This window comes from Pristis pectinata, chromosome 17 (genome assembly GCF_009764475.1).
Source record: "Pristis pectinata isolate sPriPec2 chromosome 17, sPriPec2.1.pri, whole genome shotgun sequence".
NCBI classification, from domain to species: domain Eukaryota; kingdom Metazoa; phylum Chordata; class Chondrichthyes; order Rhinopristiformes; family Pristidae; genus Pristis; species Pristis pectinata.
The window spans coordinates 24,406,386-24,423,337 of record NC_067421.1 but is presented as its reverse complement, the minus strand read 5'-3'; the positions used below and the strand labels follow the sequence as shown (position 1 = coordinate 24,423,337).

At 39.4% G+C, this 16,952-nt stretch overlaps 1 protein-coding gene across 1 annotated transcript in view; it reads right to left on the bottom strand.

The window, feature by feature from the left end:
* Window positions 1-6,885: 6,885 nt before the first annotated feature.
* The window catches only part of rhof (ras homolog family member F), a 32,193-nt gene continuing 22,126 nt past the window's right edge, over window positions 6,886-16,952 (bottom strand). Inside the window, exons 3-5 of the mRNA XM_052032276.1 lie at window positions 13,922-14,031; window positions 12,119-12,253; window positions 6,886-9,270 (exon numbers count right to left, since the gene is read on the bottom strand). Coding sequence (XP_051888236.1) covers window positions 9,100-9,270; window positions 12,119-12,253; window positions 13,922-14,031 — 416 coding nt within the window. The 3' untranslated portion in view covers window positions 6,886-9,099. The remainder of the gene's footprint in view (window positions 9,271-12,118; window positions 12,254-13,921; window positions 14,032-16,952) is intronic.

Below are 16,952 nucleotides of genomic sequence, written 5' to 3'. Positions count from 1 at the left end.
GTTTTCCATCATCTCCATCTTCATTTCCAACAAGTGAAAATAATCCCTGGCCATCATTGGATGGTCACAGAATCATACAGCACAGAAACAGGCCCTTTGGCCCAGCATGTCCATGCCAACCATTGTACTTATCTATACTAGTTCCATTTACCTAAGTTTGGGTTGTTGCCTTCCATTCCTTGACAACAAGCTGTATCTCTGCTGATTTGCTTGCCCTACCTCATTGGGTTAAACTTCTTCAACCTCGATAATTTTCCCACGACTCCCCACCTTCCATTTCCAATACCTGTCAGAGTCCTGATGTTGGAACTTCCTCTAATTTTGCCATGAGTTCCATTCTATCTTCCCTCAAGATGTCTCTGAGCTCACCTTGTCCACATGCCCCAGCTTCGGCTCTTTCAACCATATTCACACTTAATTATTGTCTGCACAACATCTTTATGTAGCCCCCATGGTAGGTGATAAATTGAAAAAGCCCTGTCCCCCTCTTTCAAATCTGAAAATGATATTTCCATTTTAATGCTTGACCTTTCCACTCAATAAACGGTTGAACGTCTGGTAGGAACAGAGCCTTCACTAATTTTGGACGGATCCAATCCACTGTCTTCTGTCCCCACTGCATTATCCATTCCCTATCTTCAAGCCTAATATTATGTTTCGCCCCATGATGATGTTTTGCAGTACATGTCCATGCCTTCATTGGGGTACCTTATTTCCCTCCTCTTCACCTTATTGGTTCTATCTCTGCATCAACTATTGCTGAAAATCTCATCCATGCCTTCATTTCCTCTCGATGTGATTATTTCAAGGCAATCCTTCATTCTACACTCATAAGATTACACAGAATTCCAACTGTACATTAATTTGCATCAAGACCTGTTCACTTATCACCTCATTCTTGCTGAACCACCCTAACTCCTCTGTTCGCAATGGCTTGATTTTAAAATCTCATTTTCAGATCTCTCCATGACCTTGCTCTTTTTATAGCTTTTGAATTGAATTTTTGCTGATTCACTTTTATCAGTTTAACATTTTACTGTCTCACATTTTGGAACAGGTTGTGCTCAGGATGGAAAATATTGCTTCAGGTGCCAATAGTTAGTGAACCATTGACCCTGTCATCCAATGACATTTGAATTAAAGTCAAAGTTATAAAAAGCCTGTAAGTATGTGATAGTAAAACTCATTCCACTGGGCACTGGGAATTTTATAACAAGTTCCCTCCAAAGATGGTTGCCCAAAGATGATTAATCTATTTGTGACACTAAATTTCTCCCTCCCTGCAGGGGCTAATGTCCACACAATTTAAATACTCTCCCCACTTACATCCAGAAGTCCATTATTTCCAGATTATTTTGCTGTAAGGAGGCATCCACCCAAGCCATCCTTGCCCCCATTTGAGTTTATACATGGAGTAGCCTTGATCAAAACAATGTCTGCTTATCTTTTCCACATATCCGCCCCTTTCCTTTCCTAGCCTAGGGTTTGGTAGTTAATTGTAGTGGTCCTCTTGCCACACCAAGTGAGATCAGATTACTCAGCACAGAGGAATCAAGCCTGACCTTCTGAAAAGGAATATGAACTATATAATTTATGACATAATCCCTAAAGCATTCTTCATATGGGCATGTCTCTTGAAACATTCAATACGTGTGCAAGGCTACATTTTTTTTGGCCTTCTTTTACATTCAGATAAGGTAATGTTGAAACACAACAACCTGTTTGAAAACATAAGTATGCCAACAGCAGAAAATTTGCACGTGCCTGAATGTAATTGAATTTTAGGATGATATTCCATCCATATAAAGATCATTTATTTTTATTGGTTATAATTCATTGATCGAAACATGCTCATTTTTCATTAAGTTCAATGTTTTTATTAATGTGATCCTCTTTAAATCTGCCCTCAATGGGGCCCTCTGTAAAAGTGAGAGAACAAGACATTTTAAAATATTTTCCAAAGACATCCACAGATTCTTTGTGTTATATTTTAAAATAAGATTTTGGAAATCTTAGTGGATTATTTTAATAACTATTAGAATAGACATTCACAAAGAACTAGCATAAACATTTGTTATCACAAAATGACTGAATGACTTCCAGGTCAACCACTGAAATATTTTATGAAAATTGGATCTCTAAATGAGTAATTGATTTTCAAGGAAAGGAGGAACATGGAGATGTGACTTTTTTTTCCAGACACCAAAGTTCCTTCAAAAACTCTACCTATTGATGTTGTGCAAATAGTGTTTTAGTTTCTGCAGATGTTAGCTCATCTTGCTGATCTGGTTTTTCTTCCTCTCCCATTTCAGAAGCCAGTGTTGTTGTGCAGTGTTCTGCACATTGCTGCATTCATAAAAAAGGTGATTAGATTATTGAATGCCTCAGAATGTCAACTTCATACCAGGAGGCACGTTGAACCCCATTGCTCATTGAGCAACATCCAGGTCACTGCTGAAAAGGGTTATCATTACCTATAAGAAGTTGCTTGCATATTTGCCATTTCAGCTATAAACAGTGGTGGAATGGCTGGCATGGGAAAGGATCATCACAAATTCCTGCATAGCAAACGTTAACTAAATGCCTGATGTCTATGATAGTTATTGACAATCATTGTAAAACCTTTTCCTATAAAGAATTCATTATATATCAGACAGCATCTATGGAGAGAGAAGAGCAGAGTTGAAGTTCCAAGTCAATGACCTTCCATTGAAACCAGAAAAGTTAGGGATAAATGGATCTTAGGGTATGGAAAGGGGGGAAGGGAAGAGAACAAAAGGGAAGGCCTCTATTAGACTGCAGAGGTAAAATTACAAAAGGCAATGATACAGCAAGAGGACAGACAGTGGGAACAAATCAAGTAAAGAACAAAAGGCTGATGTGGAGGAAAGATAAACAGTAGAGGCAGAAGCAATGGCCCAGATTGTCACAATTCTGACTGAGGATCTCAGACTTGAAACTCTGTTTCATTCTCCACTGCTGCCTGACCTGCTGAGTGTTCCCAACATTTTCCTTCCTTCCATGTCCCCTGTTCTCCTGAAGTAACATCTTCAGATGTGGAAGACTGACTTTGCTGACACAAGTAGTCAAGGAGCAGACTGATGAAGCCTCAAATGACATAACTTAATTACATGGACAGACCAAAGTTTCCTTTAACAGATGGCAAAGCGCTGCTTCCAGCTGGTGTTCAGAAACATTTAAAAAACTACTGAAAATCCATATAAATGTATATAGACAGTATTTTTCAAAGTTATTATTACATCCAAATAATTACATCATTATGGTGACACTTTGTGAATTGCATCATCATTATTATCATTACTACATCACTTGTAACGCACCCTATTCTTGCCATTCTCCCCTGGAGTCATACAATCCCCATTTAAATGAATGGACTACAGATTCTGTGCCATGTCTAGCCTGACTGCGGCCATGAGGACAGGTTCCACTGCACAAAAGCTGGAGAAGTCCAGCAATCTTTTTTACCCCCGCTCCATCGGACTCCACCCAGAGCACAGAAACGAAGTGGAGTCCAGAAATATCCAGTGGAGAGTTGCCAGTCGGTTCGGGGTTTGTGCAGAAGTTCCCAAACGTGCCAACACTTTAAACGCAACACTTTAAACAAAACCCTGGAAAATTAAGACACAAGAGATTCTGCAGATGCTGGACTCTGGAACAACACACAAGGTGCTGGAGGAACTCAGCAGGTCAGGAAGTGTCTATAGAGGGAAATAAACAGTCGACGTTTCAGGTCGAGACCCTTCATATGTTGCTCCTGGAAAATTCAGTCCATTATCTGAAATTACCAAAGCAAAAAGCTGCAAATAAAGGCGTTCTGGAATAAAACTGCTGGAAAAAGGTTGTTGAACCCAATGTTGAAGGTTGTATTGTGCCTTGTCAAGGGAAGAGGCATTGCTTACATGGAGCTTCCACTGAGCTGCATTGGAACAGTGTTGGACACTGAGAACAGAATGGCTGAGAATTAAAATGAAAGGCAACTTAAAGCTGAGGGTCAAATGCTGCAAGGTGGTCTTCCAACCCATGTGCAGATGCTCATTTGCAGGATGCAAAATTGGTTGTAGCACATGTCAATAACTGCTTCACCTTGAAAGTGTGTCTAAGCCCTGGATGATGGGATGGGATGGGTCGATCATCTCTTGTGGTTGTGTGAGAGGTGGTGTGGGAAAGGGAATGGTTATTGGCACAGTGTCCTGGAGTGACCACATAGGGGAGGGGAGGAAGAGATGTGTCACAGAATCATAATCATAGATATACTACACAGAACCAGGCCTGCTATGCCTTGGTTATTCAAATGCTTGCCTAGATAATTCTTAAATGTTGTGAGCATACTCATCTCCACCAGCTGCTCAAGCAGTGCACTCTCGATTTCAAACTCCCTCCGAGTGTAAAAAAAACTTCCTCAGATCCCCTCCGAACCTTGTATCCCTTACCTTAAACCTATGCTCTCTAGCTTTAGACATATTTGCTAATGGAAATAAAGTTTCCTACTATCTATCTTATCTAAGCCCCTCATAGTTTTGTATAATCACTGTTAAGTTCTGCTTCAGCATCCTCCAATCCAAACAAAAAGTAAACCTAGTCTATTAGCTCTCTCCTTATAACTGAAATTCTCCATCCCAAGCAACATCCTGATGAATCTCCTCTGCACCTTCTCCAGCACAATCATGGTCTTCCTACAGTGCGATGATCAGAACCGTACATGATAATCCAGCAGTGGCCTAGCCAATGTTTTATAAGATTATAGCATAGACTCCCTGCTCTTATATTCTATGCCCTGGTCAAAGATGATGTCAACGGTGGTGGAGAGGAATCCTCAGATGAAATAAAAGGAGGAAATATCAGAAGCACTGGGATAAAGGGTGACATCATCAGAATGGATATGACAGAGGGAGAAAGTAGAGAATGAAATAAAGCCCTTACACAAACCCAGGTGGGAGGAAGTAACTAAAGGACCTTTCCTCTGAATGGAGTGGTTAAGAAAAGAAAGGAAATAGTCAGAGATGGACCACGTGAAGGATGGATATTGGCAACAAAAACATCTAGTAGGATGGATCTAATTAGTGAGATTGTGCACTTTGAACTTGCCCATCATTGATAACCCTCTGGGATGTTTTTTCCTCCATTCATCTACTGACAACTATCCAAAAGTGATATTTTAAATGTTAGTTGTGCACTGTTGGTTTGTTGATGTAACAAATGTCAGAAGATTCAGCCTGAATGATCCTGGGATATAAACTGTCAGTGATCTGATAACCTTCACAGATTCAAAAACAAGACATTCCAAAGTAAATGAAAATGAAAGTGCTACAGATGCTGGAAATTCCAGGTCTGGTTCTGATGAAGGACTGTTTCTCTTTCCACAGATGTTGCCTGACCTGCTGAGTGTTTCCAGCATTTTCTATTCTTATTTTATATGAAACATTCCAGATGCTAGGAATCTGAAATCAGAAAATGCTGTATCTGCTCAACTGATCTGGCAAGCATGGAGAGAGAAGCAATGTTAATGTTTCAAATCAGTGACCTTCCACCACTACAGGACCCAGCAGGGTGATTCTGGGTTTGGGAGAAACACACAAGTGAAAAACAGCCCTGGTTAAGTATTGTTCAAGCTGGGTTTATGAGGCTACTGTATCACTTTGGGTGGGTGTTTGCCTGTGGTCTGATTACATTTACCCTAAAATATGCACTAATGGCTCTTTTTAACATCTTTTGAACAGAAGCTCAACATAGCAGCAGGGTTTCAATGACAATAAAGAAAAATGCTGCCAACAATGAACAAAAAATAAACCTGAACATAACAAAAAACAAACTTCAAATTTTGTCCTAAAATTGGTGGCTGCCCAGTGTGTCAGAGCTCCAATGACCAACTTCAATTATGACCTTGGGCACTGTCTGTGCAGTTTACATATGCTCCGTGTCCCTGCATGGGTTCCCACTGCTACTCTGCTTTCCTCCCACATCCCAAAGATTAGTAGGTTAATGAGCCACTGTAAATTCCCCCAAGGGCAAGTCAGTGCTAGAAGAATCAGGGAGAGATCAGATAATTAGTATGTGAAAAATAGGTTGCAAGAAGAGTAGGGCTTCACCATTTGACACAGCCATACCATGGCTTCCTAATGAGAAGCAATTAATTGCCAATTAGACCAGAACTAAAATCCTTAAAAGAAAACTTCCACTCTACCAACTTCAAATAGATGTGAATCCAGGGAAAAGCCCATTGTTCTGTGTCTATCCCTGGAGCCCTTGTTTAAAGTGATGTTTTGTATTATTTACATGCTCTGCCTATAAATATTTATTTACAACTGTGATAAAATGAGTTGAAGCATTATCAGCTGACAATAGTTAAGTGATTATTATGTAGAGAACAAGTCAAAAGTAGTTAATTGAGATTCAATTTCTTGAGTTGCAACCTACAAAAGAATGGCTTCAGTCAACAGAAGTAAGTGATGTATGTAACTCAAATAAAATAACAGTCAGAAAATGAAAGGAATAATTCCAATGGTTTTAAATACTCCATTAATATTTTTTCTTGTTTGTATGAACTTGTTAAAAATTACCCCAGGTTCAAGCTAATATGAGAAACTCGCCTAAGGTCAAAAGTTATAAAAGGAGTGAAGGAAAATGGTGTGGAGGTGAAAGATCTACCATGATCATACTGAGCAGGTACAAGGGGCTGAATACCCTAATCCCACTTCCTGTTCCTTAGTCCTTCTGAATACAGTACGAGGTATTTTATGTATGAAAATGGTCCATACAGCAGCAGGTGCTGACTTTTCTACCACAGACAATTTTTTTCTTATTAAAATCATAATTTTTGCAGATGTGCCACATTCTGAGTAATACAGTTTCTTATTAGACACAAATCACTTTTTAAGAAAGCATTTACTTTTTATCAGTTCATATAAAATACATTTTTTACTAGATAGCACTGGCAATAGTTGTGAAATGCAGGATTCAGATGTTCAAGCTGATACTTTCTAAGCCAAGCAGATTTGGCTCACAGTGCAGTTCTTAACCAGCAAATGTGCAATAAAATAAATTTGGGTTACTGCTTACATTTTGCTAAATATTAGAATCAAATTATAACTTACTTTACCAACAATCCTATAACAAATTGTCAGTTTATTGACTATAACTCTTAATGGCTGCAATGCATTCCTACATTCCACAAATTGTTGTTGAATGAAGTAATAAGTTTCAGATACAGATCTCCAACATTTTATCTCAAAGAATTAACTGATAGCACAGTGGAAAAAAGATGTTCCAAGGTCCACTGTAATCAAGAAAAGGGAATAGTTCTTTAAAATACAGGTTTATCAAATACAGTACAATTGTGGGAAAGATCATGAAAATTTTCTGAAGTACCACTTAAGATTTAGAAGGAGATTACCTTCATCTTGCTGAACACATATTGACAGAAAATTGCAGTGAATGGTTCCTTTTTCTAGATTTGTATTGCTGAGGAAGCTAGTGCTGACTACTGCCACTGCTGGAGCAGGTAGGCAGTTGTGTCTCTACAGGCCCTGTCAATGCTTCCTTAAATTTCAGAAATGGTAGGCCAATGAGTAAGGCCCTTTTCATCCTTCATTAATTAGGCTCCTTGCTTTTACATTATTGTACTATAATCTTAAACCCTTTCCTATAATTTGCATAAATTAATTGTAACATTTTAATGAAAAGCTAAAACTTTGTAAAAATTGAAGAAATGCTGTGAATACAAAATACTGAACTGATTTTCCCCAGGGATGTTGTATCTGATATTGGAAAAGTAGCAGAGTGTTTTTCCAACAGAAAGCAGTTTAATCCTGCTTCTGTTTTATGGAAACAAAACTGAGCATAATCTAGTCCAGCTCTCACTGCATTCTTGAATTTATTATTTCTAGTAGACAGGCACCATGATTAGTTAAAAAAAATTCTCACTGGTCAACAAAATGCATTTAAACCTGATTCTTCTGCATGTGATTTTTTTAAATTGAAAAGTGCTTGAGACCTGGGTCAGTTTTAAAGGCTGTGTGTGTGTGTGTGTGTGTGTGTGTGTGTGTGTGTGTGTGTGTGTGTGTGTGTATGTGTATAAGTAAGAGCACAGACCAGAAGCCCTTGTTCGATTTCCCATATGTTGTTGAATTAACTGCTCTCATTTGGAGCAGTAGTAGAGATGCTACCACTGGCATCCACCTCCCTGAGTCTGCAGAGGAAAAGTATTTACAGATATTTCCCTTCCTGATTGTTCCTGGAAACAAGATATTAAATAATGTGAGGATAGTGCTTTTGAGTTCCCATTGTTGTATAACTAGATGTTACTTAAGCCCTAGGTTCACAAATTTACAAACCAGGTAACTTGAGAAAAGTACTAGAGAAGAGTTGTTGAACAGTGTTCCTTGGGAGAGGAGGGTCATCAAAGATGAAAAAATAATTCTCTTGAAAGTGCTTTCGTGCTGATTAGCTGATGCTCATAATAGCAGGTGTCATTGTAAATCTGACATTTTTGAGCATGGCTGATTTGAAAATAGTTGCTAGTTTTTGTGACCTTTACATTTAATAATTTAGAAAAAAAATTTGCATTCATTAGATGCATGATGCAAATCAGCACTAAATCCAACACTATTAGCGGGGTAAAGTGATGCTGAGTGACTTAAACTGTTTTTGCACAAAAGTAGTAATTTCTGGAACTGCACAACATGTTAGTCAGCACCATGCAACATCTCAGGCAGGGTGTTGCTTCACATTTAAAGCAATGCCTTTTCAAGATATTGTCGTCATTTTCATTCTTATTCTTTTTGTTTCAGGTATTTCAGCACTTGCAGTACTTTCCAATTTATTTGTTGGGGTAATTTCTATTTTCTAGGAACATGTGTTTCTGGACATTGGAGAGGCTTGCATAGGAATTATTTTTGGGCATCTTTCTGAGATTATATAGCCAAATTTTTTTCCAAAAATATGTGGAAAAATAAATCCCTGACAGTAACCGAGTTCATTTAAAAGGTTGTAAAAATATGCATAATTATTGACATCTTTGACAAATTTACAACGCACTACATGGCACACAGTCCTGACCAATAACACTACAGGTACAAACTGTCAAAGAAGCAGGCATTGCTTCTGCTTTCTCTTCCTCTTGCTCTTTTTCTTCTTCAAGGCACTTAAAGCTGCACTGGAAGCTTCTTTAAAGATGTCCTCTATGTTCTCACGGAATTTGGCTGAGCATTCCAAGTACATCACAGCGTTAATCTGGCGAGCAGTTTCTTCACCCTGGAACAACAAAATTGTTGCAATCTCCAAACTTCCTTTTTTTTTTAAAAAAAACCCTTTCTCACCATTCCACTCCTTTAGTTTGTGCTTCTACCATTCACTGCCATCCTGTGGCCTGGTTTGTGGACTTCTGTAGTTTTATTCAATATTGTTCTCCATCTGGAGGTCCTTGTACTGGGTCCTTGCCAACTTCTTCATTGGTACCCGAGACTTCTTTTAATGTAGCAAACTTAGTGTATACTACCTGAAGGAGCTGTACACACCAAGTGATAACTTGTGGCATTAAAAGGCTTTCAAGAGAATACACTTTCAAGATAACTACTTGAATTGTTTGTGGGCATGTGTGTAAATTATCTGCCTAAAAGGGAGAGATCAGGGGAGTGGGACCAACTGGCTGGTTCTCCTCCAGGAGCCAGCAGCAACTTGATGCCCAGTCTGTGCTTATGATACTCTATACCCACATAGCTGGCCAAAACTCAACCAACAAAGTCAACCAAGTGCACATGTTATTTGGGATTGAAATGAAATGTCCAGTTCCCTGGTTAGGAGCCCAATGCTCCACTGCAATTGCACGTTGTTCAATCTATTAGGATTTTTTTCTATCGGTAAGACTACAGTTAAACAATTGAAACATGATTAAGATCATATTCAAGTGAGGAATGAGGGGAACAGTCTCACTTATTGAAGGATGAATACGATGAAGTGTTAAGCATAGCCTTGTATTCCATTATTGTAGTAAATTCTCAAGAGGTCTGTTTGTGTATTGAGAAATTTTAAGCAGGCTGAGAAACCAGAACATCAGAAATAGCTTGCTATGAAAATACCATCCCATTACACTCAAAAGTAAATTTGTGTTTCAGAGTAATGTTTCTATCAGGTGTCAGCCTTGGCTGTGTGACAATACCCTTCTGAGTGAGAAGAACCAGGGCTTTTTCCCCCCACCCCATAGACTTGAGTGTACAATGCAGCTGACCTCTGGAAGTGTTGTCTTTTGGATAAGACCTCATCACTCAGGAGGTCATTAATGAATCAATGCCATCATTTAATGAAGACTACAGGAGTTCTCTTTGTGCTCCGGACAATATATCCTTCAATTAACATAACTAAGATAGATTACATAGTAAATTATCATTGTTATTTGTGTGTCTGATGTGTATATTGATTACCAGTGCCTACATTTCAAAAGGACTTAACTGCAAAGCACTCAGGGACATCCCAAGGCTCTGAAAGATGTATAAATGAGGACTTTTTTTTGCAATACTCAGCTTTATAAATGTTTTAATTATAAGTCACAAATGTAATTCTTTTAATTTGGTTTGTTATAATGTTTCTGTAACTTAATGAATCAATTTATTTCAGTTTCATAAAAGTACTTACTAATTTAAAATAAAACAACGTTGAAAATAACCAATGTGCAATATCTGCAGAGAAAGGAACAGTTAATGTTTTAAATCAATGGCTTGTTGTTAGAATGGGGAAAGGTTAGAAAAAAAACATTTTAAGGTGCAGAAGAAGGAGTAAACAAAGAGGTCAAAAGAGAAGGTAGGAGATACTAAATGATGAAAGGGATTATGGCAATGAGCCAGGTAAAGAAAAGATTGATCTCAGAAGTTGTTAACGAAAGAAGTTGCAAAAGGAAAATTCTGTGAATGCTGGAAACATGAAACGAAAAACAAGATGTTCTAAGAGGTGATTACATTAAACTGTTGAAATGAATATCAAGTCTGAAAGGCTGGAAAGTGCCTAGTTGGAAGGTGAGAATTCTTGAGCTTTCTTGGAAAGATGTCAGATATAAAAGACAGACCATTCGGAGGGAGAGTGCAACAGAGAATTAGTGACAGGCAATGACTGGCTCGTGGTCACATCCGTCTGGTGAAAGTAAAGCAGTCACCCTATGTGCATTTCATTTTTTCAATGCAGAGGAGATCACATTACAAACGCCTCACTTCACACTTGAGATGCAGTCCTAGCAACAAAGGCAGTAGAGTGGAATCACCACTAAAAGGGGTTGTTGTGGCATTATATTGAAAGAGATATATTACTGACAGCACTGCTGTGCTGGGGACCTAGTGCAAACCCCTGTCCTTCCCACTGCTGCGCTGGAACATGGTTGAGGGCTTATTCCTCTGCTGGTACTCCTGCAGCAATCAAATGGTTACAGTGATCTCATTGCCAAATGGTTCAGTGGGGAGTGAGCCACAGAGGCAACGTAGAGACTACTTGGCAGAGCTAGTTGCTGAGTGGGTGGGACAAGAGATACAACCACTCAGCACTGAGATGTGGGGCTTGGGACTGGACTCCTGGCTGGCACAGTGAGTGTGGGCATTACTGGGGACTGGCAGTGACTACCCCATATCTTAGAATGGCCTCCTCCTTTGCTATAGCCAGTTGGCCCATCGTGTCCATGATGTATCACTATTCATCGTCACTGGCCCAATCTTTACCCAATGATGATCAAGGGTGATCTGTCAAAGTTAGGATGGAGTGTGATTTGGAGATAAAGACACTCACATGCACCTAACATGCATGAAAGAGCCTCAACATGTTCACTGCTATTATTAGGCATTAGTCACATCAATGTGGCACCTCCAGAACTATATCTCATTAATAAGAAAATATCTTGAGCAAAAAGGACAAAGTTGGCAACAGACAACTTGAAATTTTCATCTCTCTCTGAAGATTTAATTGATAGGTGTTTAATCCACTGCAAGAACTTGGATAATTACATCTGTTCTGCGTGCCAGAAGTGAATTTACAAGTATTCCCTTTGGAAAGTTAGGTGGAAAGGAAGCCAGGATGTACTTTGCTCTGGTATTGCATGACCCAGCCACTCTGTCGGTCACTTTACCTGATTGTATGTAATCGGTTCCTGTTGGGCAGCTCTCAGTCTTCTCAAGCGCTCTTTATCCATTCGAAGGTCTGTTTTGCAGCCAATCAGGAGGATGGGAACTTCCTGGCAGAAGTGATTGACTTCTGGAACCCACTACCATGGTTGAGGAAACAAATAAATCTCTAATTTTACATTACTTGTAAATGTCTTTAATGTTTCATCCTTGTCACATCTCTTCTTCCCCCCCCCTCCCCCCAAAATTGTCTGGCAAAGCTTTCACTATCAGTCTGATCAGAATGAATGACCTACATTTAAGAGCACCTGCCATTAGCCTCAGAGAAAAGAGAACTTGAATTTCAGGAAAATGGTAAACTTTGAATCTGTGAGGAATACATTCCAGGCATGGAGTCATAATATACAACACAGGAACAGGCCCTTCGGCCCACAACGTCCATGCTGACCTCTTTGCATATCTACACTAATCCCTTTTGCCCACATTAGGAGGCGTCCATCGATACTGTGCCTATTTAAATGTCTTTTTAAATGCCCACAAGTGTAGTAATTTTATCTGATTCCACCACTTCCTCTGGCAGCATGTTCTGATATCACCCATTCTGTGTGGGGAACAAAAACTTATCCCTCCGATCCTCTTTAAGACTCCTTCCTCTTAATTAAAAATATACTCTTGTTTTTGATACCTCTACCATGGGGGGGGGGGGGGGCGGGGGGAGAAAGAGATTTTAACTATCTAACTTTTTATACCTCAATCTTGTAATAGTTGCGTCACATCACTTCTCAGCTCTTTCATTCCAGTGTATATAAGCCCAGTCTGTCCAATGTCTCCCTATAACTAAAGTCCTCCAATCTTGGCAACATCCTGCTGAATTTCCTCTGCCCCTTCTCCAGCACAATTACATCCCTGTAGTCAGAGTCCTACAGCCCACTGTGTCCATACCAGCCATCAAGTACCTATCTAAACTAATCCCATTTTCCAGCTCTTGGCCTGTAGCCTTCTATGAGAGTGCGTGCCTGCCTCCACCACCCCCTCAGACAGTGTGTTCCAAATTTCAGCCACTCTAGGTGAAAACATTCAAGTCCCCTCTAAACATGTTACCTTAAACCTATGCACACTAGTTATAGACACCTCAGCCAAGGATGAACATTTTCACTATCTAACCTATCGATGCCCCTCATTTGCCTATCTCAATCCGGTTCCCCCTCAGCCACCTCTGCACCAAAGAAAGCAAATCCAGCCCACACTGTTTTAAACTTTGGCTATTAATGCCATAAAGTTGAGCATTTAAATATATAAAAATGTTGATATACATTAAAAAGCTGTAGAAAACTGATGCCTTCTACAAAATAGTGAACTAGGAGTAAAGTTATATCATTAAACCACAAGTCTAAAAGTTCTAGCATTCCTTGGGCTGGGGAACATCTACACCACCAGGGACTGTAGTGCTTCAATGAATTTTAACACATGTAATGTTTATGTACCCACAACATTTCTGATGTTGAGTTCCAAATCCCACCCTCATTACTCAGAGGAAATCTAGAGCATGGGTGAGACACCTCCCCACAGTGGTTTCCTCTGACACCTCCTGGTATCTGGACAAAAGATGATGTGAGCAGATTGTGGACATTTCCATTTGTTGAAGATGTGCTGAGCTGGGCTACTGAGAGATGAGAACGGAAATAAAATAATGAATGCTTTATTGAAATTAATGGGAATGCAGGTCTCTTAATAATCTCAGAAAAATGCTAAAACAAATGAACATGGTTTTGTTTTGGTTGAAAATAGAGCACGATTTGTGGTCTCACCTTGATCCGAACATTCTCAAAACTTGTGGGGTTTGTAACATCGTAACAGATTAAGATAACATTTGTATCTTGGTAGGATAGTGGGCGGAGTCTATCATAGTCCTCTTGACCTAAGTCAGACAGAAGAGAAGCAAACAGAAGGTGATGCATTTAGTTTTATTTTTAAACTATTAACCAGCTACTTCATACCATGTAACACACTGTAATATCCTACAGCCACAAAGCAACAAGGTGTTGAAATGAACAGGATACAGTTGCAGATTAGATTAGTCATTCTGTCCTATTAATATACAAAATAGTTCCTGAAACTTAAGTTTACAAGAATTCTAGCCAATGTTATCTGTCTCTATAATTTTCCTTTGAAGTGCACCTTTTTTTTAAAAAAACAGCATTTATATAGCACCTGTAATAAAGAAAATGGCATTATAAAAGACATTGAAAACATTTACAAAAGGCAGGAAGTGAAGGTGTTGGCAATTTAAATTGAAAGAGAACCTTATTTCAGGAAGTATACAAGTTAGAATGGCATTGTAAGCAATAGACCATTACATAGCTATGGATGTATTTGACACATGGTTCACAAAACATAATGCAGCTATTATAATGGGTTAAGCACAGAGAATATGTTTCCACTCTGATGCAGTTAAATCTTGGGGGTCATAAACATTACATTGTTGCTAATAATTTCAGTAAGGAATTCTAGAGGAACCTCTTTACCCAAAGGGTGGTTAGAATGTATGGCATACCACAAAATGAAGTAGTTAAGACAAACAGTGCTGATGTATTTAAAAAGAATCTTAAAAAAAGAGGAACAGACAGAAATTCTAATAGGTTGGATGATAAGGTGGGAGGAGATTGCACTTGTACATTGTACTGAACACTTCTGTAAAGATTTAACAAATTTAGTTGATTTGTAAGGAGATGAGGAGGAAGATAATTAATCTATTCTTAAGCATAATACACCAATCATCTGTTAAATTAATTGTGCTTCAATAACATTCTAGCAATATCTTTAGATTGAATAATAGATGCTGTTGTTATATAAATAAGGTGTATTTATTGATTGGTATCACTAAGACTTGGAGCATGTAATCAATGCCTCATGTATGTTGATACAAATGTTTCAGAGCTGAGGCTTCCAGAGCCACTGTCTGGTGTTGTGGAGGAAGCCACAGTAAGAAATGGAGCACCTTGCTGGTTTGAATAAATTTTTATCCTCCAGTAACTCAGAAACAGAAAGGGAGAGATTTCAGGATAGGTTGTCAGGAATGCTGACTGATGAAATATGAACTTTGGCCACCTTGCCCGAACCAAAATACTAAAAGCCAAGCAGTGCCCCTCCCAATTGAGTTAACAAGTAGATGTGTGCCAAGAAGCAATGAACTATGTGATTCATTTGGGAGGATACACAATTCACACATGAGGGCATCTAAGCTACTGGATCAGCAAGCAACCTGTTTTTCACAATATAAACCTTACAATCGACATTGAACTGGCAGTGAAAATGGAACAGATGAAAGTCGAGGTGTTCTTGCATCTCAGTAGTCACAAGGTGAGAATTGCACCATACCATTAAGATTACAATAGGACACTGAGAATACATTGTATGCATTGCAACCCCACCCAGAAATGGAAACAAATGAATGTTAACTGTTCCTTACTCACCCGAAAAAGCAGGGAGAATCATTTGACACATTCGTTATAACATGAGCGGTGTTTCAAGCATCAGATTATTTGTGGAATCTTCGAAATCAGCCCAAGGCAACGGCTGTCATGCGAGATATAGTGCAAATGGTACATGCAAAACTGGAGCTTTCCAAAGCAAGGCTGGAAAGTTGGACCAGTAACAGGGAGTACTTGTGGTGAAGAGTGAAAGTACAGCCACAGGTGTTGCAAATACTATGCACAGCTATGCGAGTGGCTGCAAGAGTCCAGAGTATGGTAAAAGGTGGATTTGATATGCATTGGAAAAACCATTCGTACAATGAACAGTACACCAAAAGTCTGTAGAGTGGATGAGATGGGCTGTGCAGCAATAGAGAAAGGATGTGATTTACATTACCAGCTGGATACAATGTACTTGGTGTCAAATGAGGTCAATTCTGTGGAACAAACTCTAGTGACATGCATGTACACTAATATGTTGGTTCAAGTGCATTGTGACATTTCAACTTGACTCTGGAGTAACCTGTAATGTCCAGTTGAAGAAAGCCATCAATCTCAAGGCAGTCCAGTTGAAACCAGAGTCATTGGCTATCAATGTACAACAAGCCTGCACTAGAGACAAGAGACTGCAGATGCTGGCATCTAGAACAAAAAAAACAGAATGCTGTTACAACTCAGCAGGTCAAACAGCATCTGGGGAGGCCCAAGGTGTACACTGATGTTTTGGTTTGAGACCCTGCACATGGACTGAGTGGGAAGAGGAAAGATTGCCAGTTCCAATCAACACCGACCAGAGTACTGGTCCCACCCCTCCCTCGTACTGCTATATACTGGCAACCTTCCCTCTTCCCTCTCAGTCCTGATGCAGGGTCTCGACCTGAAACATGGACATACACCTTTTGCCTCCATAAATACTGATTTGAGCCACCAAGTTCCGCACTGATGCTGGCTGGAAGATGCTCTTGAGATGGTCAATCCAAAACAAAAATGATGAGAGATCTGATATAGATTTCATCACAGTTGACCAGAAAGATGTTGCCCCCAAAAAACAGTACAGCAGATGACACTGAATAAGGTAGTTAAGAAAAGCAATTACTTTAGCTGTGCAGATTACACATGCAATATATAGATGTTCTTCATAGAACAGAAAAACCAAGCGCAACAAGTAGCAGGAAAAGAAATGGAGACAGTTAACAGGCACACAACCAACCACAGAGGTGCCACTGCTAGTGGTTGGAGACACTTGAGGATGTAGCCTTCATCATTGACACCAGGATGGGCAGAAAGCTAAGGTGCCTTAACACACCACACCCCAGATCATAAGAGGTCATGGTAGAGGATAGCACAAGACCAGGTCTACCATACA